General features: G+C 39.6%; 1 protein-coding gene across 1 annotated transcript in view; it reads left to right on the plus strand.

Annotated features, from left to right (window-relative positions):
* The window catches only part of slc12a3 (solute carrier family 12 member 3), a 42,851-nt gene that overhangs the window by 17,970 nt on the left and 2,014 nt on the right, over window positions 1–22,867 (plus strand). The window contains exons 9-23 of the mRNA XM_032523315.1: window positions 2,323–2,407; window positions 6,394–6,551; window positions 7,022–7,129; window positions 7,268–7,391; window positions 14,597–14,698; window positions 15,947–16,102; window positions 16,213–16,312; window positions 17,053–17,164; window positions 17,334–17,471; window positions 18,857–18,963; window positions 19,139–19,221; window positions 19,406–19,483; window positions 19,723–19,821; window positions 19,981–20,092; window positions 21,783–21,869. Coding sequence (XP_032379206.1) covers window positions 2,323–2,407; window positions 6,394–6,551; window positions 7,022–7,129; window positions 7,268–7,391; window positions 14,597–14,698; window positions 15,947–16,102; window positions 16,213–16,312; window positions 17,053–17,164; window positions 17,334–17,471; window positions 18,857–18,963; window positions 19,139–19,221; window positions 19,406–19,483; window positions 19,723–19,821; window positions 19,981–20,092; window positions 21,783–21,869 — 1,649 coding nt within the window. The remainder of the gene's footprint in view (window positions 1–2,322; window positions 2,408–6,393; window positions 6,552–7,021; window positions 7,130–7,267; window positions 7,392–14,596; window positions 14,699–15,946; window positions 16,103–16,212; window positions 16,313–17,052; window positions 17,165–17,333; window positions 17,472–18,856; window positions 18,964–19,138; window positions 19,222–19,405; window positions 19,484–19,722; window positions 19,822–19,980; window positions 20,093–21,782; window positions 21,870–22,867) is intronic.

The raw sequence follows: 22,867 nt of genomic DNA on the forward strand, positions 1-22,867 counted from the left end.
TGGGCGGCGCTAAGCTCTGCACGGAGACACGGAACCGCTGCAAAATAGGAAATAGTGAGATCCGATTACAAGTGGTCACTGAATGAGGATGTATTTGGAGACACAGACTGGTGAAAACACAAAACCTTACTCCAATTTTCCACTGGTTGTAGAACAAAGTCATGAGGACCCACAAGATCTTGTGAATTTATGTAGAATAGAATCACAAAACCTACAACAGTTTGTTTCCATCAAGAGGAGTAGAGGGGAAACAACTCTGTGTTGTGTTTTCAAGGTGTAGTGCAAGGAAATATGATCCGCCGTGAGCACTATTTTATTTTTAATTTCAATGCAATTTTATTTAAAGTATCAATTCGTAACAACAGTTATCTTGAGACACTTTACAGATAGAGTAGATCTAGAACACACTCCATAATTTACAAGGACCCAACAGTTCTAGTAGTTTCCTCCAGACCAAGCAACAGTGTGACAGTGGCGAGGAAGAACTTCCTTTTAGGCAGAAACCTCGGACAGACCCAGGCTCCTTGTAGGTCTGACGACCGGTTGGGGTTGAAATAAAGAGTGGCAATAACAGTCACAAAAAACAGTAGTTTGTAGTAGTTCTGTAGTAGTTCCAGCTTATCTAGTAGCTTGAACAAAACGGGTGTGCACTTAGCAGAGTCAAATGGGTTATTTTGATATCTATTTTTAGGAGAAACTAAAATTGAGCTGCCACCGGATGAAGTAATAGGAGGTTACTGTGAGAAACCAGGCATTGATGCATAGTCTGTATACATAAAACCAAAAGATCTTGATTGCTCCCTGGTTGATGGCTGTAGTATGGGCTATAAATCTTGTCCCCTCCATGTTAGTAGATGGGACATGGGCCAGACTAAAAAATCCAAGAATACCTCAAAAATTTTAATAGGTAGTCATTTTAGGAAGTTCTGATTACTAACTGCTTGCCAGCCTGGAGCCTCCCGTCTCATGCCCTCCTGTGTCTCCCAAATTGACTATGAATGGACTATGAAATGAAGTTTTGGATAATATTCAGCTTCGGCAGCTTTACCTATGTTTACCTACATCTACTGAAATGGCCACCATAACAGAGGAATGTGATGTGTAAGATGAGAAGGCAGTGGTTAGGCATGTATGTCATAGGCTATGGCATTAACAACGGCTCTGTACATCTTTGCCAAGCACAAATCAGAACAGAAGGCATCAATTAATTGTTGGGGAGGGTCATACATTTTTTCCCACTCATTTTGGAGTGTCATAGAAATATGTATTATTGGCAAAAGTAGGGTCAAGTCTTTTTTGACTGAAGACCCCGAACCTCTGCGGTAGCCCCTTAAATGAAAAACAGTCCCTCATCAAAAATCTCATTTAGGGCAAAAATACACATATCATTGCCATGTTTCCATTTAAGACCAGCTCAAAGGAAGTAATGTTCCAGCCTAATTCTACCAGTTGTTTAGTTTAGCGGCTTTCTCTTTAACAAAATGCACTAGTAAAGCAGAGACAACAGAGTAAAGTAGAATACCAATAAATACTGGCCCAGTAAAACAGATAGCAAGCAGAGGATAGTTTTTCCCTAGCAAGTTTTAAATGTTAAGCAGTTATGTACCAATATGTGGCCGCACATCACCCCAACATCCACCTTCACTGGTTCCCAATTAAGTCCTGCATCAATTGTAAATTCCTCTTTCTCACCTACAAATCCCTACATGTCCTGTCCCCACTGTACCTTTCTGACCTCCTCCATCCATACACCCTACCCCAAAACCTGCCATTCCCACACCAGACTCTGTACCTTCGGAGACGGAGCATTTAGTGTAGCATCCCCATCCCTCTGGAGCACCCTGCCTGCAGATATTCAAAATTCTACATCCCTTGACATTTAAAAAGAAAACTCCTGAAACACCACTCATTTACCACAGCATACAACCTCCCTTAGTATAGCCACCTTAATTATGTAAAGTGTCCTTAGGTTTTATGAAAGTCTCTATATAAATACAAGTTATTAATAATATTGTTATTATTATCATTATTATTGTTATAGTCCATATCTTATTCCTTACTATCACCCAGCTTCATGACTTCCTGTGCGGTAACAATCACATCCTCATTATTATATAGTTTATTTATTTATTTCTCTCTGCCTATTTCATTTTTTTTGAAGATATATTTCATAAAACAGAATGCAGTGTTGTCATTTAAAAACTGCCTGTTTCCCACTTCATCCTATTCTGCACACAAATCTTGATTAACATGTGTGTAAATTATAACTCAATTGTACGTTAAAAAGCCTTACATTGGTTTCTTTTGTCCCCTCCTTTCCAGAATCCAACAGTAGCCATTCCCAGAGGAACAATGATGGCAATATTCTGGACCACTATCTCCTACCTCGTCATCTCTGCAACCATTGGTACTGTTTTGTTCTGACTGCCTTTTACCCATGATGAGTTAATTTTAGATTTACCTTTGACGTTCTTTTGACAATAAGGAACCTTTATGCTTGTTATAAAAGGCGTTTTTTGTAATCATATGGCATGAAATGATTAAGTCAGGATGAAATACGCAAAAAAGCATTGATTTAGCTTCCCTTCCTACCACCAGAATGATACTACATTAACGACAACCAGGAACACTATGAACAGAATGACTATAGACAGGTTGAGACAATGGTGCAATGAAGAGTGAAAACCATGCAGTAAATTGTAACTATTATGTTATTATTATTTTAATAATGGAGCATAGTGCAAAGGGTGCTGGAATAAATAACATGTAATTATATACACATATTATATTACAATATGAACAGTATGAACAGCTCTGAAATAGAGAATGAGAATGATGAATAGATAATAAGTAGAATCAGTAAACAGACTGATTAGAGAACGACTATTAAATCATTTTAAACAGTGATAATCTAACTCAGATAAAACTGCCAACACACACAATTGCTGATAGTGCCATGGACTTAATGATTTACAGTCATTCTCTTTCATTTGTGCAGGCCTATATTGTATAAAAAAACATACCTGTTTGCAAAAAGTGCTTGCAATACAGTGTTATTTGAGCTTTTGGTGTGTCATTTATTGAATTACTGTGTCCCAAGTGATGTCTTGTTCTGAAATAAAACTCCAACACAGCAAGGTACTAATTTAATTTTCAATTTTAATTATTTAAGGAGCTTATTAAGCTCAGGCCATATAAAGCATGTGTCTCTCTGGGTTCAATATTCAATTTCAATTCAATTTTATTTATAGTATCAATTCATAACAACAGTTATCTCGAGACACAGATAGAGTAGGTCTAGACCACACTCCAGAATTTACAAGGACCCAACAGTTCTAATAGTTTCCTCCAGAGCAAGCAACAGTGCGACAGTGGTGAGGAAAAACTTCCTTTTAGACAGACCCAGGCTCTTGGTAGGCGGTGTCTGACGGGCCGGTTGGGGCTAGAATGAAGAGTGGAAATAACAAAAATAGAAGAAAATAGTAGTTTGTAGCAGTTCTTTGTAGTAGTTCATAGCATAGCAGGGCACTGTGGGCATTACAAGGCACAGCAGGACGTGGCAGGGCACAGCAGATTGTAGCAAGATGAACATAGCATTGCAGAACGTGTAGCGGGACCATGGCGGCAGCTGCTACCATGATTTTGGAGCCTCTCTGATCCGAGGGAACATGCTGGGGAAAAAAGAACATAAGGACTCAGGGGATATAAAACACTGCCTATGCCCAGGGAAACAAGTTGGGGCTGAGTGTTGGCAATTGTGTATTAAAAGTATCTATTAGTCATATGTGTAATGTTGTAGGGGCTGTTATGTAGTGGTAATATAGTCATAGCGTGAGGAAAGAAACACAATAAATATGATTGGGCAATTTCTAAAAGAAATTAGTTGTTTCAGATCAAACCAAAACCAACTGTTACCTGAATGCTAATGTAGGTAATTATTACCTTACTGGAAGCAGAAGTCATAGGATTTCGAGCACCCAGCGTAAAACTGCAGACAACTGTATTTTTTTGCTCTTGAGAGATCGAAAACCAGCTTGAAGCTTGGAAATCAGTAGGGACACAACACCAGCATGTCTATGTTGGTGGAGTAATTCTGCTACTCTATCTCAATCCAGTTAAGTTTCTTACATTCATAACTCTCTCTTCTAACTCTCGCTAATCCCACAGTTGTTTACACAGTATTGAATTCTGATCACGTTATTTATTAGCAATGGCTTCTCTCTCTTCCTCTCACTTTCATGCTCTCTTTTGCTTGGCATGACAATTGTTTAGCTATTCCTCTTCCTCTTTTAATGATAATGGTATATGTAATAAATGTAGTTTATTTGCCATGATGGAGGCAAGGCTTAGTCAATTGGAAGTGTGGTTTTTCACCATGGAAACTTAGCTGCAGGAGTTAACTTTTATTACCTGGTGAAGGCCGATCTATTAACAGAAGGGCTTTCAAGCATGTGAACAACAAGAAAGTAGCAGGACCAGACTGTATCAATGGGCAGGTCCCTAAAACCATGTGCTGACCATGACTCAAAACAAAAGAAACTATAGCTCATTAAGTTGGATACCAAACTTGGTACTTTTCAGGGTACCGAGAAATGATTCATGTTAAATCAATCAATGACAAATCTCTGCACCTGAGAGTGTGTAAGGAAGGTGGGCTGCTGGATATCAGCAGCACTTAGAGACACAGGAAGAACTTCTACCCTCAGATCACTAGGATCCTGAATGAGCGCAAAAACAAGGTGCTTGGGATACTAGACATATTATGAAAAGTGGGATGTGCTTTAACGTACGCCTTGTAGATTTTTTTTATCCAATTGACTCCAGTGCTGGCTTGGCATATCCTGTACCTTCTTCGCAACCTCAACAGAGAAAAAAAGTGTCACACACGTGGTTTGGAATGATTCTCCTAGCTTTCTACTTGCAGTGCCAAGTGTAAATATCCTTTAGGCAGAGTAGAGCCCTGCCTGTTGTAAGTTCAGCAGAGCAAACCAAACAGTACTACGTTGAAAGGAAAAAAATATCACATTTCTCTGTTACTCCTAATAGCATAAGGAGAACATTCAATCAGAGCTGAGGTGTCTCTAAGGCACATTAACCGTTATACATATAACTATATAACAGTTGTTATGTCAGCTGAAGCCTGCTTTTCCCAGTGTTTAGTTTGAGTTAAGGTTATTTTAGACTGAATCAAGCTGTCAGCTCCTTGTTAGATGTTAGATGTTAGCTAAACTAATGTCAACGGAAAAAGCGGGGGACCAGATTGTGATTCATGCAGTGTCCTAAATCCTCATAAAACAGGATTCTCATCTTGCGCATGCTCAAAGATCAGGTACTGACAGCGCCCCCTCCTCACCGGCATGAGTTCCACCAATTAGAGGCATCATTGTGGGATTTTGGGATTGTTCAGGATTGTTGGTAATGAAGTACTTATACTTACCAAGACATCGCGAAAAAAAGACATTTATCGCAAAACAAGGTTGGTGCCCCGTGAACATTGTGTGGCATCTACAGTATATTGGCTTATACAATCGCTTAGTCTGTCTGCTGTTTGCTTGCTGTGTGTTTACTTGTGTATTTGTTTGTTTTTGCTCTTATTGTAGAAAATGCTGCTGCTGTAATAAGGAAATTTCCCCGCTGTGGGATGAATAAAGTATAATCTAATCTAATCTAGTCATGTGGTAGCTGGTTTTAAGTCTACCATCAATGGTTACGATTTTTATGGCTTATACTCCAAGTGTCAATGGAGAAATTGCATTGTATTTTTACTTCTGGAACCCGATGTGGGCAACACCGTTGAGCTCTATTCCATGTATACTAGTAGGTGGAGTCAGAAGAACATGAATTATTTCACAAATTATCTGTCTAATGTGCTACTGTCTGGATAAAGCAACGGTTTCAGGAAACATGACAACAAGTTATTTTTATAACAGTTACCCACTGAACCTTACCTACCAGCCTGGGTCTGTCTAAGGTTTCATCCTAAAACAGAATTTTTCCTCACCATTTACAATTATACATTGTATATTTTAAATAGTATTAGCAGGTTGCACATCTTGACAAGACGGGTTTAGTTGTATGCAAGTAGAATGACAACAGTTGAATTGAAACATTTACAAAGAATTTGGATACGGATATGTAGAGCAACATGCAGACACATTATAGAAAGTCATAAGCAAAATTTTGGAGCATTGATTTTATTTCTACCATTAACAAGTGCCAGTAATAGTTACAGACAATGTGTATTAAATAATTATGTTCAGGATTAAACAATGCATTTCATAGATTTATTTCAATTTCTTTAATATTTTTGGGTTTTAGGTTGGAGATCTTGTGTGTACGCATATGCAATTTTTTTATGCATGCTTGTGTCCATGTGTTTTTGTTTACTCCCAGGATCCTGTGTGGTGAGGGATGCGTCTGGCGTGTTAAATGACACACTATTACCGTCCTCATCTGGGGATTGTGTTGGTGAAGCTTGTCAATATGGATGGGACTTCACAGAATGTATCAACAATAAAACATGCACTTACGGCATCAATAACTACTATCAGGTCAGCACAAGCTCACTCACATAACACAAAAATTACTGAAATCTGTCTTTATTCCGCTTACATTTTTTCAATTTGAAGTCTTGCAAGATATTGTTTTTATGTGGAATCAAACACATTGTTTTCTGTCTAAATCACAAATCTGCAAAGCACAAACCCACTTCTTATGTGGTTTCTGGGTAATGAAGTCCTTTCGAATTTCAAGCACTGAAACATTGACCTACTGTTGATACTTGGGGTCGCCAAAACATAAATTTGTCTTGTCTGCTGTCAGTTCAAAGACGAAGAAGAATACACAATACACAATGAAAACACTGACAGAAATGAGGCAACACAAATGTAATTCTGTATAAGTGATTGAGACTCCCTTCTATAATAATTACATTACCTACAAAACAGTAGGTCACCCTGTGAACGTTTCTACTGGTGAGAGAGATGAAACCCATAAATAAACCGCTCGTTTCTATCTCTAGTCAATGAGCATGGTGTCAGCCTTCGCCCCTCTCATCACTGCTGGTATATTTGGAGCAACATTGTCCTCTGCTTTGGCCTGCCTGGTGTCTGCTCCCAAAGTCTTTCAGGTACACACAGACACACATTTTTTTCTATTCATACAGTATATCTGTGCAACATTTTCCATCTCCCCGTGCCTGTTAAAACACAAGCTTTTTTCCTCATATTCTCTGTTGTAACAAAAATACATAATTTTTTTCTGGTAGTGCCTATGTAAGGACAATCTCTACCCTCTCATCGGCTTCTTTGGCAAAGGATATGGCAAGAATGATGAACCACTCAGAGGCTACCTACTAACATACATCATTGCTGCCTGCTTCATTCTCATTGGTGAGGCTTTGAAGAGAACCTTTGAACCCTATATGTGACCAGGAGGATCTTTTGCAATCATAATTAGAATAGAATTGGTAATATCCTGAAACTTCTTTCATTAGAATATGGGCTGGAAAAATGTGTTTTGCAAATGGAAACTTGAAATAGGAAAAGTGGCTCTAATTAAAAATTATCAGCTGACAAAAACACCCAAAATAACCATGTCTTGTTTTGTAGTTGTATGAACTATCACTGTTACCACTAACCTCGGTGACAACTACATTGCGTTTTCGGTGACTGCTTTACCATGAAAGCCACTCACTAGAAGGACACTTTTATTGTGCGGCAGCAGAAGAAGGAAATGTAGGGTTTGCATCAAAGAGGCGCTGTTATTCAATTCAATTTTCAATTCAATTTTATTTATAGTATCAATTCATAACAATAGTTCTCAAGACACTTCGCAGTAGACCACACTCCAGAATTTACAAGGACCCAACAGTTCTAGTAGTTTCCTCCAAGACAGCAACAGTGCACAGGGCGAGGAAAACTTCCTTTTAGGCAGAACCTCGGTCAGAACCCCTCTTGGTAGGCGGTGTCTGACGGGTCGGTTGGGGTTAGAATGAAGGGTGGCAATAAAAAATAGAAAAAAATAGTATTGTTTTAAAGTTCTTTGAGTGATTTCATGGCATAGCAGGACGCTGTGCGGCATTACAAGGCACAGCAGGACGTAGCAGGACGTAGCAGGGCACCGCAGTGTAGCAGTGAACATGGCATCACAGAACGTGTAGCGGACCAGGCGCAGCTGCTACCCTGATTTTCGGAGCCTCTCTGATCCAGGAACATTGCGGTGAAAAAAGACCATAGGACTCCGGGGAATGACTCCCCAGAAATGGTTAGTAACACGCATTTCTGGGACAGGATGCACAAATGAAAAGATAGAAAATAGAGAGAGAGGAGCTCAGTGTATCGAAATGTCCCCAGCTGTCTAAACTATTACAGCAAAACCAAGAGAACGAGGTAAAGAGAGCTCCAGCCCGGCCGGGCCAGAACTCTCCCCAACCGGATCGGGCTGTATGCCAAGTCTCCCTTTAGTTCTATTATATTCTTGATTATATGATAGATAAATCTGAAAACTATGTGACTAACTACTACTCCCTAACATTATTCGATTCTATGCCCTAACTAGTGTATCAAAATAAGTCCCAAGCTGTCTAAAACAATTATTACAACAAAACCAAGAGAGACAAGGTAAAGAGAGCTCCAGCCCGGTCGGCCAGAACTCCCCCCAACCGGATCGGGCTGTATGCCAAGTCTCCCTTTAGTTATATTATATGGAACTATGTGACTAACTACTACTCCCTAACAATATTCGATTCTATGCCCTAACTATAAGCTTTATCAAAAAGGAAAGTCTTAAGCCTACTCTTAAATGTGGAGACGGTGTCTGCCTCCCGAACCCAAACTGGAACCTGGTTCCACAGGAGAGGAGCCTGATAGCTGAATGCTCTGGCTCCCGTTCTACTTTTAGAGACTCTAGGAACCACCAGTAACCCTGCATTCTGGGAGCGTAGTTCTCTCCCAGGGTTGTAAGGTACTATGAGCTCTTTAAGATAAGATGGAGCCTACCATGAGAGCTTTGTAGGTGGAAAGAGGATTTAAATTCTATTCTAAATTTTACAGGAACCCAATGCGAGAAGCTAAACCAGGAGAAACGTGATCTCTTTTCCTAGTCCTCAGAACACGTGCCGCAGCATTCTGATCAGCTGTAGAGTCTTTATGGATTTTTTCGCAGCAGCCTGATAACAAAGAATTGCGTAATCCAACCTAGAAGTAACAAATGCATGGACTAGTTTTTCTGCATCATTTTTAGACGGATTTCCTGATTTTTGCAATATTACGTAGGTGAAAAAAGGCGATCCTTGAAATTTGCTTTAAGTGGAATTAAAGGACATGTCCTGACAAAGATGACTCCAAGATTCTTCACAGTGGTGCTGGAGGCCAGGGTGATGCCATCCAGGTAACTATATCTTGGATAGTGCGTCACGGAGGTGCTTGGTCCGAGAGCAATAACTTCAGTTTTATCTGAGTTAACATTAGAAAATTACAGGTCATCCAGGTTTTAATATCCTGAAGGCACGTTTGAAGTTTAGCTAACTGATTAGTTCATCCGGCTTGATTGATAGATATATTGAGTATCATCTGCATAACAATGAAGTTTATGGAGTGTTTCCTAATAATACTGCCTAAAGCGCATATATAAAGTGAACGGTATGGACCGAGCACAGATCCTTGTGGGACTCCTGACTAACCTTGGCGTGCACAGAGGATTCATCGTTAACATAACAAACTGAGATCGATCTGATAAATAAGACTTAACCAGTAGAGCAGTCCCTTTAATGCCAATTAAATGTTCTAATCTCTGTAATAAGAATAATGGTCAATGGGTCAAATGCAGCGCTAAGATCTAATACACAAGTACAGAGATAAGTCCTTTGTCTGATGCAATTAGGGAGTCATTAGTAATTTTAACAAGTGCTGCTCTGTGCTATGTAACTCTAAATCCTGACTGAAAATCCTCAAATAGCTGTTGCTGTGCGAAGTCGCACAGCTGTTTGGCGACTGCTTTCTCAAGAATCTTAGAGAGAAATGGTGTTGTATAGTCTATAGTTGCTAAAACATCTGGATCAGGTTTGGCTTTTTCAGAAGAGGTTTAATTACGGCTACTTTAAAGTACTGGTTACATAGCCTGTTAATAAAGACAATTGGTTATATCAGTAGTGAAGTGTTGACTATGGTAAAACTTCTTTAAGTAGCCTAGTCGGGATGGGATCTAAGAGGCAGGTTGATGGCTTAGATGAAGAAATAATTGAATTAATTGATAAAGATCAAGTGAAGCAAAGCAGCACCATGTATCTGGTTTTACAGCTTTTTTCTAACGTTCCTGATTTTAGAGATAAGCCAGTTAAAGGCAGGTCTTGGTGAATTTTGCTTCTAATAGTTTATATTTTATCATTGAAGAACCTCATAAGTCGTTACTACTAAGAGCTATGGGAATACTTGGCTCAGTAGGCTGTGACCTTCTGTTACCTGGCTACAGTGCGAAAAAGAACCTGGGGTTGTTCCTATTTTCCTCTATCAATGACGAGTAGTACCTGCTCTGGCATTACGAGGGCCTTCCTATACGTTTTAAGACTATCTTGCCAGGTTAAACGAGAATTTTCCAGTTTGGTGGAGCGCCAGATCTTCTCAAGTTTCCGCGATATTTGCTTTAATTTGCGAGTTTCAGTGTTATACCATGGAGCTAACCTTCTTTGTTTTATATCTTCTTTTTTATTGGGCAACAGAGTCTAGAGTCATTCGTAGCGGCCTGCCACTATCACAAAATGATCGATTTGGGAGGGACTAATAGCATAGGATCATCCGTTCTTGGGACTTGGTAATGAATTAAATGCTAACGGAATCGCATCCTTAAATTTAGCTACAGCACTATCAGATAGACATCTTGTATAGGATGTTTTGCCTAACGGCGTGTAGTTCAGCAGTTAAACTCAAAGTTATCAAACATGGTCAGATAGAAGGATTCTGTGGGAACACTATTAAATGTTCATTTCAACACCTACACCAGAACAAGATCGAGTGTTGGTTAAAACGGAGTCGGTTATGTACACTTTGAGAGAAGCCATATATCTAATAGAGAGATAAACGCAGTGCTAAGGCATCATTCTCATCGTCCACTGAATATAAAATCCCCTACAATAATAACTTTGTCCGTTTTTAGCACTAAGTTCGATAGAAACTCTGCAAATTCGGATAAAAATTCAGAGTATGGACCAGGTGCTCGGTACACTATAACAAATAGAACTGGTTGCATTGATTTCCAACTTGGGTGTGAAAGACTAAGAACAAGACTTTCAAATGAGTTATAATTTAGTTTAGGTTTAGAGCTAATTAGTAGACTAGAATCAAAGATAGCTGCAACTCCACCTCCTCGGCCTGCGCCTCGAGGAATGTGAGTATTAATATGACTGGGGGGGGTGGACTCATTTAGACTAACATATTCTCCATTACCCAGCCAGGTTTCAGTAAGACAAAATAAATCAATATTAGAATCTGATATCAATTCATTTACTAGTACACCTTTAGAAGAGAGAGATCTGATGTTTAAGAGTCCACATTTAATTCTCCTATTCTTTTGAACTATTGCACTTGTGGTTTTAATTTTTATGAGGTTTTCATGCACTGCTCCTCTTCTGTTTACCTTTGATTTAAATAATTTTAATGGTCGGGGGGCAGACACCGTCACTATGGGATTTTTACTAGGTAACACCTGGAATAAAGGAGCAGAGAAGTGTGTTAGACTGGGACTCTGCCTCCTGGTCCCAACTATGGATTGTCAAGGATTAGGTCCACCAATAACTGTCAATGTTTTCTAGAAATGAAGCTGCTCCAGCCCAAGTGGGATGAATGCCGTCTCTCCGAATCAGACCAGTCCTCCCCAGAAAGACTGCCAGTGATCCACAAAGCCCACATCATTATCTGGACACCACCTCGATAGCCGCGGCGAAATGAGCATGCGGCTATACATGTCATCGCTTGTCAGATTTGGCAGGGGTCCGAGAAACTACGGTGTCCGACATTGCACTTCGCGTATGTACACACCGATTCAACATTAATCTTAGTAACCTCCGATTGCCGTAACCGGAGTCATTAACGCCAACGTGAATACCAATCTTGCTGTATTTACGTTTATCCTTAGCCCAGTTTCAGATAAGACTCAACGTCGCCCGCTCTAGCCCCGGATGCACTTAACTACGGCCGCCGGCTTCGCTAACTTCACGTTTCTCAAATGGAGCTGCCGATAACCAGAGTTGGTTTCTCACGGGGGGTTGCTGAGTGGGGAAAATCTGTTAGAAACGCTAACAGGCTGGTGGCGTCCGACGCCTTGGAAAGCTTACGACTGTCTCTTCCTCGTCCTCGCACAGTAACCCACGCACTATGTCCTCTGCTCCGGAGTTCGCGAGGAACGCTACCAGAGGCTAACTCAGGCCGGCCCGTGCCGACTACCGGGGGGGGTTAGCTACAGTAACTGACGACTGATCTGTCATGGTGCGGATCCGGACTTCTAACTCACTAAGCCTCGCCTCCACGTCCAAAAATAACTACACTTGTTACACACGCCATCACCGCTAAGAATGCAGAGGAGTAACTAAACATCTCACACATCGAGCAGGAGAAAGTCGGAGAGGGGGCCGACATAACTAACTGCTAGGTTAAAGTCGTTACAGCCTAAGCTAAAGTACGGTAACGTTAGCTACCAAGCGTTAAAACAGCTTGTTATTTACAAAAGTCGCTAAAAGAATGGAATATTGTGAGTGCTTAGGCAGAACTGCTATAGAATAAGTGTTTAGCGGACAGTTAGCCGCTGTAATAGCAAATCTAACAACCTGAACTGGTATGTCGTGAGCAGCAGAGCTACCACACGCAAACACCACAAGGCACAGGAAACTAAAGGTCAGGTACGCTTACCGTAATCACCGAGATGAAGAACAATTCATCATGTTATGTTTAGCAGAAGACAAGTTTTGAGGTTAGTTTGCAGACACTACCTTATTTAATCATTAAATTAATAAATATTTTGGTTGTATCTCTATTTGTTGTTTTAGTTTGTAGATGGTCCCTAAGCACTCATCTTACTACCATCTCACCCATGGTCTCATCGCGGGTGCTTGTAGAGACCAGTGTTATTTCTCGAGGTTGAAGGACAGCTCATTTTGATGAAAATGACTTTGTAGTTTGTTATTAAGGTTACTACATTAGGAAAGATTTAGTAACATTTCGCTATAGATTAATTGATGAGATTGATGAGATTTTTATTCTGTGCTCACGGTTTATTTTTTATTTTTTCTAAGCTGACCCCAGGGGCTCCGTATAAAAAGGTTTTGTGAGTTAGAATGTTTTTCAAATAGCATAGAAGTGAGTAAAAGCATTTAGAAAAATGTGGTCACTTGGAGAGGTTTTGGAGAGGTTTTGGCAGACTGGGATCACCTGTAATACCAAATACTGAAAACTCCCTGGCTCCCATTAGGTTAGGACTATAGTTCTGAAACGTTATAGAAGTCTTGTTGACAAGGTGTAGAAGGTATGTGTTGGGTTCTGCATAGTGTTGCATAAAGTATGTTTTAGTTTTTTGTAGTTTTTTTTTCAAAACGGGACCAATATAACTATTTTGAACCATGTTTCAACTGCTGTAGTGTATTTTGTGTTTTCATCAGATGCTAATAAAGAACATCTTCAGAAACTAGCAGAATTTCACTTCAAATAAGCCTCATACGTGCATTTTGGCCTTGCAGTTCTTTGGTTATAAGCTTTTGCTTGATTTTAATCTTTTTCCCTTTCCCAAAGGGAAAAAGATTAAAATCAAGCAAAAGGAGGTGGATTTAAACAGATTAACGAGGGTTCAGTAACATTACGTTACACAGCAAGATTCACTTAAAAACTAAAGCTCAGGGTAGATTTGTACTGGCTGCCTGTGACCCAACTTTAGTCCGTCAACTCTGCTCTGCATCAGCAGATCTGCTTGTTGCTCCCTCTTGTTGGCTGTCTTGATTCTTAATTGTGGATTGAGCTCCCCATTGACATCAAGACAGCTGAAAGTCTTTTGCCACAGGTTAAAAACACATCTCTTCCGACGGCACCTTTGCTAAGAAGATGATGGTTAAAAATAGATAAACAAATAAATTAAAAAGATTACTAGTAATACACTCTCATATCTGTGCTGCTGACAAGACAGCTGGTTCTGACAATGGCTGTTCCATGAAGGTTCTCTGAAGGTTTAAAAAAATAAAAAAATAAAAAAACCTTTAGACAACCTTCTCTGAAGTTTCTTCAAAGTTTTAAAGTTTTTCTTTTGAAACGTTTGCTTGGAAACAACACAGTGCAAATGACCACCACTGGAATATTCTTGCATTTCATTATTTTTTTCTTAAAACAGATAGCACATTTTACACTGCTAAGAGTATATCAGTTTTGTCTGGGTTCAAGCTGTTAGATAGACTATTTGGCTTTAAATAGTGTGGGGGGGGGGGGCTGTGTGAGTTACAGTACCCAAAAGGGTCTGGTGGAGCCAGTGTTAATGCATAACTAGTGTCAAAAAAATGTTTTAAACTTTAAATCACGGTTCCCATAATTTCTGTCTTCTCCATTCTGTCTTTTTTCTCCACCAGCCGAGTTGAACACCATTGCTCCCATCATCTCTAACTTCTTCCTCTGCTCGTACGCTCTGATCAACTTCAGCTGCTTCCATGCCTCAATCACCAACTCACCAGGTAGATAACTCAGAAACAACACTTGCTTTAAAGGTGACCTATCATGCATATTTTCTGGTTCATACTGTGTATGTATGTATTTTGTGTTTCTACCAGAACATGTCATGCCTAAATGTTAATGAAACACTTTATTCTTCTTGTAGTGCTCATTGCTGCTTCACCTGTATTCACCCTCTTGTAGCGCCTGTCTTGTAAGCCTCCCTCCCAAAAAAGCCCATGTAGCAACACTTTATTCTGTGACAAATCAGCAATGAAGGCTAAACCATAACCGGACATGTTCCAGCAAGAATATGATCTGAAATTAGGGAAAAAGTATCATCTGCAGGTTTCCCTGATGTTAGCATGTAGCTACATGTAGCAGTGTATGTAAACACTGAAGTAATGTGACTGAGGCAAGGTTTGATGCATAGATTGTGTAAGTGAAGACAAAACATCTTGGTCGCTCCATAGTGGGTGGCAGGATTTATGACCTTAACTGCAATAGGTCAGAAATCCAAGTAAAATTCTTTTTTCCCAAAGATGGTTTCCCTCATTTAAGGTAGTTCTTATTACTCTGTTAGTTCAAACGTTAATTTTTGTGATACGTTTTTGTTTTAATGAGTTATTTTATTCCATAAAAATGACTTGAAACGTTGTGATTGACAGCTTTAATTGACTCACAATTGGTCGGCCAGGTGTTTGGGCGGGACATTGATACAGTGGCTCAACCGCTTGATCACTACTGCACAGACTCGGGCTCCAAAATTACAAGATGGCTGCACCCGTATGCAGGACATTTTGGCCTCACTTTTGTACAGTGGGAGGAAGTGGTGACGCATAGTCGATCTTTTTTAACCTTACAAAACAATTTGGCACAAATCAAGCAGAGAGTAGAAATAAACTGTTAGAAGCAGAGTGTTCAAGACAGTCTGACATCTGAGGATTGTGCTCACAGGGATTAATTTTGCGTATCTTTATCACATTTAATATGAACATATGACATTGCAACATTATGTATTACAGAATATAAGGAAAAACACAATAGGTCTTATTTAAAACAGATTTGGATTTGGTCTTGACATTAATTAATTAATGCATGCAATCATGCATGTCTTAATAATAAGACAGAAAAATCCACATATGAAATTATTACAAGACTTAGCAATGAAACATAGCTGAATTGCAACTGTTATGAGGAAGCAGAATTACTTGTAAATGAGAGTGTACAGTGTGTATGGTATACACGTGTGTATGTGTGTTTATCTATAGGTTGGCGTCCGTCATTTAGGTTCTACAGTAAATGGCTGTCATTGCTGGGCTCTGTGTGTAGCGTGGTTATCATGTTCCTGTTGACTTGGTGGGCGGCCCTCATTGCCTTTGGCGTTGTCTTCGTCCTTTTGGGATATACACTCTACAAGAAACCTGGTAAACTCGCGCACATACAGTATAGCTAGACAAACCACAATGTGATATCACACACCATCAGCTGTCATCTTTTACTCAATTCTTACTCTGCTGCTCTTCTCTGTGCTTAGCTGTAAACTGGGGTTCGTCAGTGCAGGCGAGCTCCTACAACATCGCTTTAAACCAGTGCGTAGGTCTCAACCATGTGGAGGACCATGTCAAGAATTACAGGTCAGTGACAGAATCACACACCTAGCTTATAAAATTTTACTTCTGTGGTCTAAATTTAGAAGGGGGAAGTTGACTGAAAACATAAATTTCATGGTCCTCAAAAAAACTAGAATTTTAAAGGATAACTCATTGTAGTTGGTGCAGATTTTGTTCTCACTCTTGAAGAAATATTTGAACTTTTTTTAAAAAAAATTCTTATTTGTTTTGTTGTCTAGCGTTAGATGAGAAGATCGATACTCATATCTGTTATCACTTACCTGTACCAGTTAACTTTACAGCAGACGGTTTGCTTAGCTTAGCATAAAGACTTGAAACATGGGGAAACAGCTAGCCAGGTTATATCCAAAGGTAACTAAATCCATTGATCAGCACCTCTAAAGCTGAGCTCAATGAATGCATGTATGCATGTATTAACAAGCAGTGAGTCAAAAAACAGCAAAACTATTTTTTTACAGTAGCAGTATTCTTTAACAGTGGAGTGGATTGTGAAAGGGTTTCACCATAAAAAGTACTAGCTAAGTAACTTTAAAAGATACTGTGGTGTCAATTGCATGATCAAGTTTGCACAAGTTGCTGAAAAGTCAAGATTATGTCCAAGTCTTCGTCAGTCTCATTTATGCTAACTGTAAAAACAATGAATGGGTCAAAGAACCATACCATGAATATTGGTTAAAGATCAACAAAGGTCTGCACTAAACTGCACAACATCCAACTTTACGCAAATTGTACTCACCTTTCAGACCCCAGTGTTTGGTGCTAACAGGTCCTCCCAGCAGTCGCCCAGCTCTGGTGGATCTCGTCGCCTGTTTCACCAAGGGTCTCAGTCTCATGATGTGCTGCAATGTAGTCACTGTGAGTCCAACACAACATGCACATGCATACACACCACCCAGTGAAGATTGCATTTTTGATTCAGGAAAAACACAAGAAAAAACATATTTTTAAACTGCCATGTTTCAGCTATCAGCGCGCCTTCAGTTAAAGACTGAAATCATTATCCCTTCGACCTTGTATTTTTCAGGCTGGTCCCTCCCCATCAGTAGTGGAAATGGCGAGCAGCGACCGTCATGTTACCTGGTTGAACCAACGCAAGGTCAGGTCATTCTACAGAGGTGTTGTGGCTACAGAGCTTGGATCAGGAGTTAACATGCTGCTACAGGTCAGAATTACACCTCATCTATTCTTGTAAACTGTCTTCATCAACTGAACTTTGTTGGGGCCTGTCTCACAAAGCCTGCTAATTTTAGGGTAAACCCTGGCTTTTTCAGTCTCAAAAAGTTCATTCTGAGTTCATTTGTCAAGGTAACTCTGCCAAACAATTCCTTACAGACCAAAACATATGAGAGAACCACCTCCTGACCAATCAGCAGTCTTGAAAAAATTTAGTCACCACTCCCAAAGAATCTAACAGAATGGACAACAAGTGATAACTACAGCATCATTGTTACAAACCAGTAGAGAGACTTTTTTCTTTGCATGGCAAATCTTTTTTTACTGGAAATACAGTAGAGGTGTACAATGTAATTAGTGTCATTCTATTGTTATCATAACATATGTCCTCTATATCAGGTACTGTAGATAGTTCAAAGTAATGAATGCTATGAGGTGACTGTGAAAAATATGTTTTATAGAATCAATAATGTTACATTTAAATAAAAAGTTAAGTGTGCCCGGATGAGAGGCAGTGGTCAGCCTTTTGCTTTCAAAAAAAGAATGCCTGCACACCGAAAATAAGCTCCCAGTGATTAATTCATGTCGGCACATATGGGTACTTCACAAAATGTCAAGATTGTGCCCCCTTTTGATAGATAGAAAATCGTTTTGTATAGTTTTCCAGATTAACCTCTGCACAACAGTTTTTCTGCATTTTCCTGTTTAATTCCTGATGTGACAGCGTGATTCTCTCCCCCAAAAGGGAGCCTCATTTATGACAATTTTGGTCAATAGCTTGGAGCCAAAGCCCATCTACCAAGCTCTTTTTTAGGACATGGAAGGGGAACAAGTTGGAGAGCAGGGATTTTGGATATCTTGTTGGTGCAACCAACTACACAACAATTCTCTAACATTACTAATTTAAAGTATTTACTTTAAAGTAAAGGTTTGGAGATATGTTATATACTTCCCTTGTTTACAATGATGCTGTCTATGGGGAACATAGGATTGTTGTTCCCCAGAAAGGGGCCTGGTGATGAGAGCCTCCTCTGGATGACTTACTGTATTGCTGGTCTAATGGATACCTCCTTTTTCAAAGTATTTCCACTATCTGCATTACTACATCAACAAATGGCCCACATGTTAAATGTTTCATTTTATGAGATTATGTATTATAGTAGATTGAAAATAAAAAAAAAAATGCTTACAGCTGGCTTAAAGCCAGAATTAACAAAGCCAGTTGGTAACCAGCTATGTGAGATCCGTTATCCAGGATGGTCAACGTTAGGTTTAGTGAAGCAAAATACCTCAAAGAGAGCCTGAGGAAATTGAACTTTGTGACACCGGCTGGATTTATCTCATTTTCTTCTCACGATTTTAACTGTCCACCAGGCGGCAGGTTTGGGGCGTATTAGGCCAAATGTTTTGCTGATGGGTTTCAAGAAACACTGTCGCAGTGACACACCTCAGGCTGCATACAACTACATAGGAATACTGCAGTAAGTTTTGGGGCTTCATAAACCTGTCTGTGTGTGTGTGTGTGTGTGTGTGTGTGTGTGTGTGTGTGTGTCTGTGTGTCTGTGTGTCTGTGTGTCTGTGTCTGTGTGTGTGCACCATTGGTTCAAGCACTAATAATCTTATTTTTGCAATAAAGCTGTCCAACGTGTGTTTCAGTGATGCATTTGACCTACAGTACGGCGTGTGCATTCTGAGAATGAAGGAGGGACTAGATGTCTCTCATACCTCTCAATCACATGGTAAGAGCCTTATTTCAAATTAGAGTGGAGCACAAAGAGTAAATTAATTTTGCACCATCAACAAACTTTGACTGCTCCAGGTACACTAATGTTAACAAGGGCCATGTTGTCCGCATGCATCCATCATTATTTGAGTGACTGACTACAAATTAATACAATGCAAATTCCTCTGTTTTTATTTCAGTTAATCCAGGCTTTGATGGAGGACAAGAGAGTATTAACACCATCTCTGCCCCTTCCCCTATTCAAACAAGTACTACATGTATGTATATGCATGATCGTATCGTTAGGATTAATTTATTTGACGTATAATGGAAATTGTGAAAATTCTTCAGTAAACTTGGCCTGTGTTGTCCTTTAATCTTGAAAAATTCAAGCTGTAAATAGTACTGAATGGTAAATGTTTAACAATTGTGAACTTAAATACACATAAATGATATAGTACATTGATTTCATTAAAATGTAAAAAACTATTTGTTGTGTGTGCAAAATTCTTTGCAGCTTCTATCTCCATTGAACCAGCGCCTCAGACTAGTACGGTGTTCCAGAAAAAACAAGAAAAGAAGACCATTGATGTGTACTGGCTGTCTGATGATGGAGGTCTAATTAAGTATTCATCTATCTAACACCTTAATTACCTCCGTCAAGGATATTATCACAGGTTTCCTTATCACTGTGTGTGTGTGTGTGTGTGTGTGTGTGTGTGTGTGTGTGTGTGTGTGTGTGTGTGTATGTGTGTGTGTGTGTGTGGTTTACCAGGTCTGACCCTCCTGCTGCCATACCTGCTGACTCGGAGAAAGCGCTGGGCCAGATGTAAGGTCCGAGTGTTTGTGGGGGGAGAAACAGGCAAGAAGGAACAACAGAAAGAGGAGTAAGTACTCAGATTACTGTGGGGTGCTTATACTCAAAGGCCTCACACACTTCAAGCATTACGAATAAACAACAATGCAAAGTGCTTGCCTGGAAATATTCATACCGGCAGGTAAACATTTCTCCAGTCTAAGACCTTTATTGTGAAAGTAAGAACAAGATGAAAGTAAAAACAACACCTAGATATTATCACCTGAAACAATTGATATGGCTAACAAGTTTTTTCTGTTCAGACTAAGGCCCAATCCAATTTCTTATTTTTAATCCTACCCCTTAATTTGAGTGACCCCTCGTTTTTTGACTTTTACAAGGGGTAGTGGTTGAAAATCTTCCTCTAGGTCAACCCATCAAGAGCTTGATATGGCATTAAACAGAAGCAATGAGTTACAGCAAATTTCCAAACAGGCGTTATTACGAAAAAGTTATCATGATTTCTTGCCGAAAAATGTAACTAATAATCAAGGAATCTGTGTGTGTGTGTGTGTGTGTGTGTGTGTGTGTGAGTGTACGACCACATCACACCCATTCTCCACTCACTTCACAGGCTTCCCGATTCTGCTAGGATTGAATTTAAGGTCTCAATTCTCACCCACCAGTGCATCTATGGAAATGCCCCCCCCCCCACCTGAAAGATCTACTCACCCCTCTTACTACAGCACGATCCCTCCACTCAAAAAACTCCAACCGTCTCCTACTCCCCAGAACTAAGCTTAGCACCATGTGTGATTGAGCCTTCTGCTCTGCCGCTCCTCGAACGTGAAATGCCCTCCCTGACCATCTGAGGGCACCACAAACTATTGAGACCTTTAAAAAAAGGACTAAAAACATTTCTTTTTAGCAGAACCTATGAGTTTTAACCTTGCACAACTATGTTGTTACACTATTTGTATGTATTTTAAACTGAGGTTTTTAATCTTGCTTTTATGATCTTACCTGTAGCACTTTGAGGTTTGTCTTAAATGTAAAGTGCATTACAAATCAAATGTATTATTATTATTATTATATCTTCCGCATTCGCTGTACAGCAGCGGGGACAAGGAGTTGCTACATCCCTAGAATTCCAATGTCATATGGTTAAAGTTTTGCTTTCAAATGTTTTGTTAAAGTTAAAAGAGAGGCATTTTCAGCACAATGTACTTCAAAGTGGACATTTTCAACTCTAGTGTAATGCAGGACAATAAATAATATTGTGTCATATATTAATTATGATTAAGTTTGTGAGTAGAATGTGTATCTGCAACATTCTCTGTCAGGTAAATGGAGTAGTACAATGTTTTCCTCTGAAATTGAAGAACACAGTAAGTCAGTAGTATACAATTAAGTCTGACCCAGACAGTGGCATGTATAAAACATTCAAACAAGATTATATGATGGTTATCATAACTTTTAAATCTTTAAAAACAAAGAAAATCACAACATTTGTGCATCTGAAAAACCTCCATTTGGAGGGCCTCATAACCTTACCACTTCGCCCTACAACTTTATCACAACAAGAACCCGGACACCACTACCCCTACATTAAATGCATAAAACAGAGTGGTAGGGCTACGTGGTAGGGGCAAGGGGTGTATTGGGATCGGGCCAAAATGTCAGTCATGACTAAATGGCTATTACTGTGGTTTACAATTATGACATTCTGTGACAAAATTAAAAACTTTACTGTACATTACAGACTTACATTCTCTTTTTAGGGTGTTGGCACTGATCAAGAAGTTTCGTCTTGGTTTCCATGACGTTGAAGTGCTTACTGACATCCACCAGAACCCCAAGCCTGAAAAGTAAGACTGCCAAAACTTGACTATGACATTAAAATAAAGCACAAACAACATGAGAAAAAATATCTTCATGCAATTGGTTTACCAACTGGGAAAAAGCCGAGAATGCCAGGGGCCCGCAAAGGTTAGTTTGGGTTAGGTTACGTTTCTTTATTAATAACCGAGTATATTTGTTGTGCAGACAGGGTACATCAATCCAAGGAGACGCAACGCAACATTAGTCAAGAGTACATCACAACCTGATGAATTTGTTGATGTTGTGACTAACATCAGAACAAACACCTCAAACACAGACCCTCAATGCAAAACAGCTGACAGAAATGAAACATAGTATGTCCTTGAGAAGTGCCCTAATCCCAAATTTATTCAATAGCACAATTGCTGCAGGTATAAAACTAACTAACAAACTATATCTGTAGCGCTTGGTTCTACTCATAAAAACAGCCAGAACAGAGAAGCTCCAGGCTCCCGAACCAAGACACAAGGGGAAAAGACAACAAAGAAGCTCGATAGAAAAGAGTCAGCAGAGATCCAGGCTCACTGTCTTAAAGGAGAATTCCGGCCAATTTTTATGTTAATCTTGATCTTTATAAATATGCGAGTACTTTCAATTGAAAAACCCTCAACCTGAATCAGTGCAGGCAACACGGAGTAGCGGCAGCTAAGTGTACAGCTTCCACTGAGTTAAAACGTTAGTTAACAGGGCAAGTTTTAGAGTGCTTTTATGCCTCTTAACGGACATACAGTGCAATTAATATGCCTGTACAACACGAATATGGCCCTTACGTAACATCAAGATGCATTTTCAACTCAGATATAGTTTTAAATCACCTACCATGTCTTGATCTTGTGGGGAGCTTGCTGTCCTGGTTAGCGGCTAGAGCTAGCTAGCTGTTAGCTGCTAGCTGTTAGCTGCTATTGATAAGTGTGTTCAGCCAAGCTTTTATTGAAATCATAAAGCAGCAGTTCCTTGTGTATTTGTAGCTCATCCATTTTGTGTG

This window comes from Etheostoma spectabile, chromosome 8, assembly GCF_008692095.1.
Source record: "Etheostoma spectabile isolate EspeVRDwgs_2016 chromosome 8, UIUC_Espe_1.0, whole genome shotgun sequence".
In the NCBI taxonomy this organism is placed as follows: domain Eukaryota; kingdom Metazoa; phylum Chordata; class Actinopteri; order Perciformes; family Percidae; genus Etheostoma; species Etheostoma spectabile.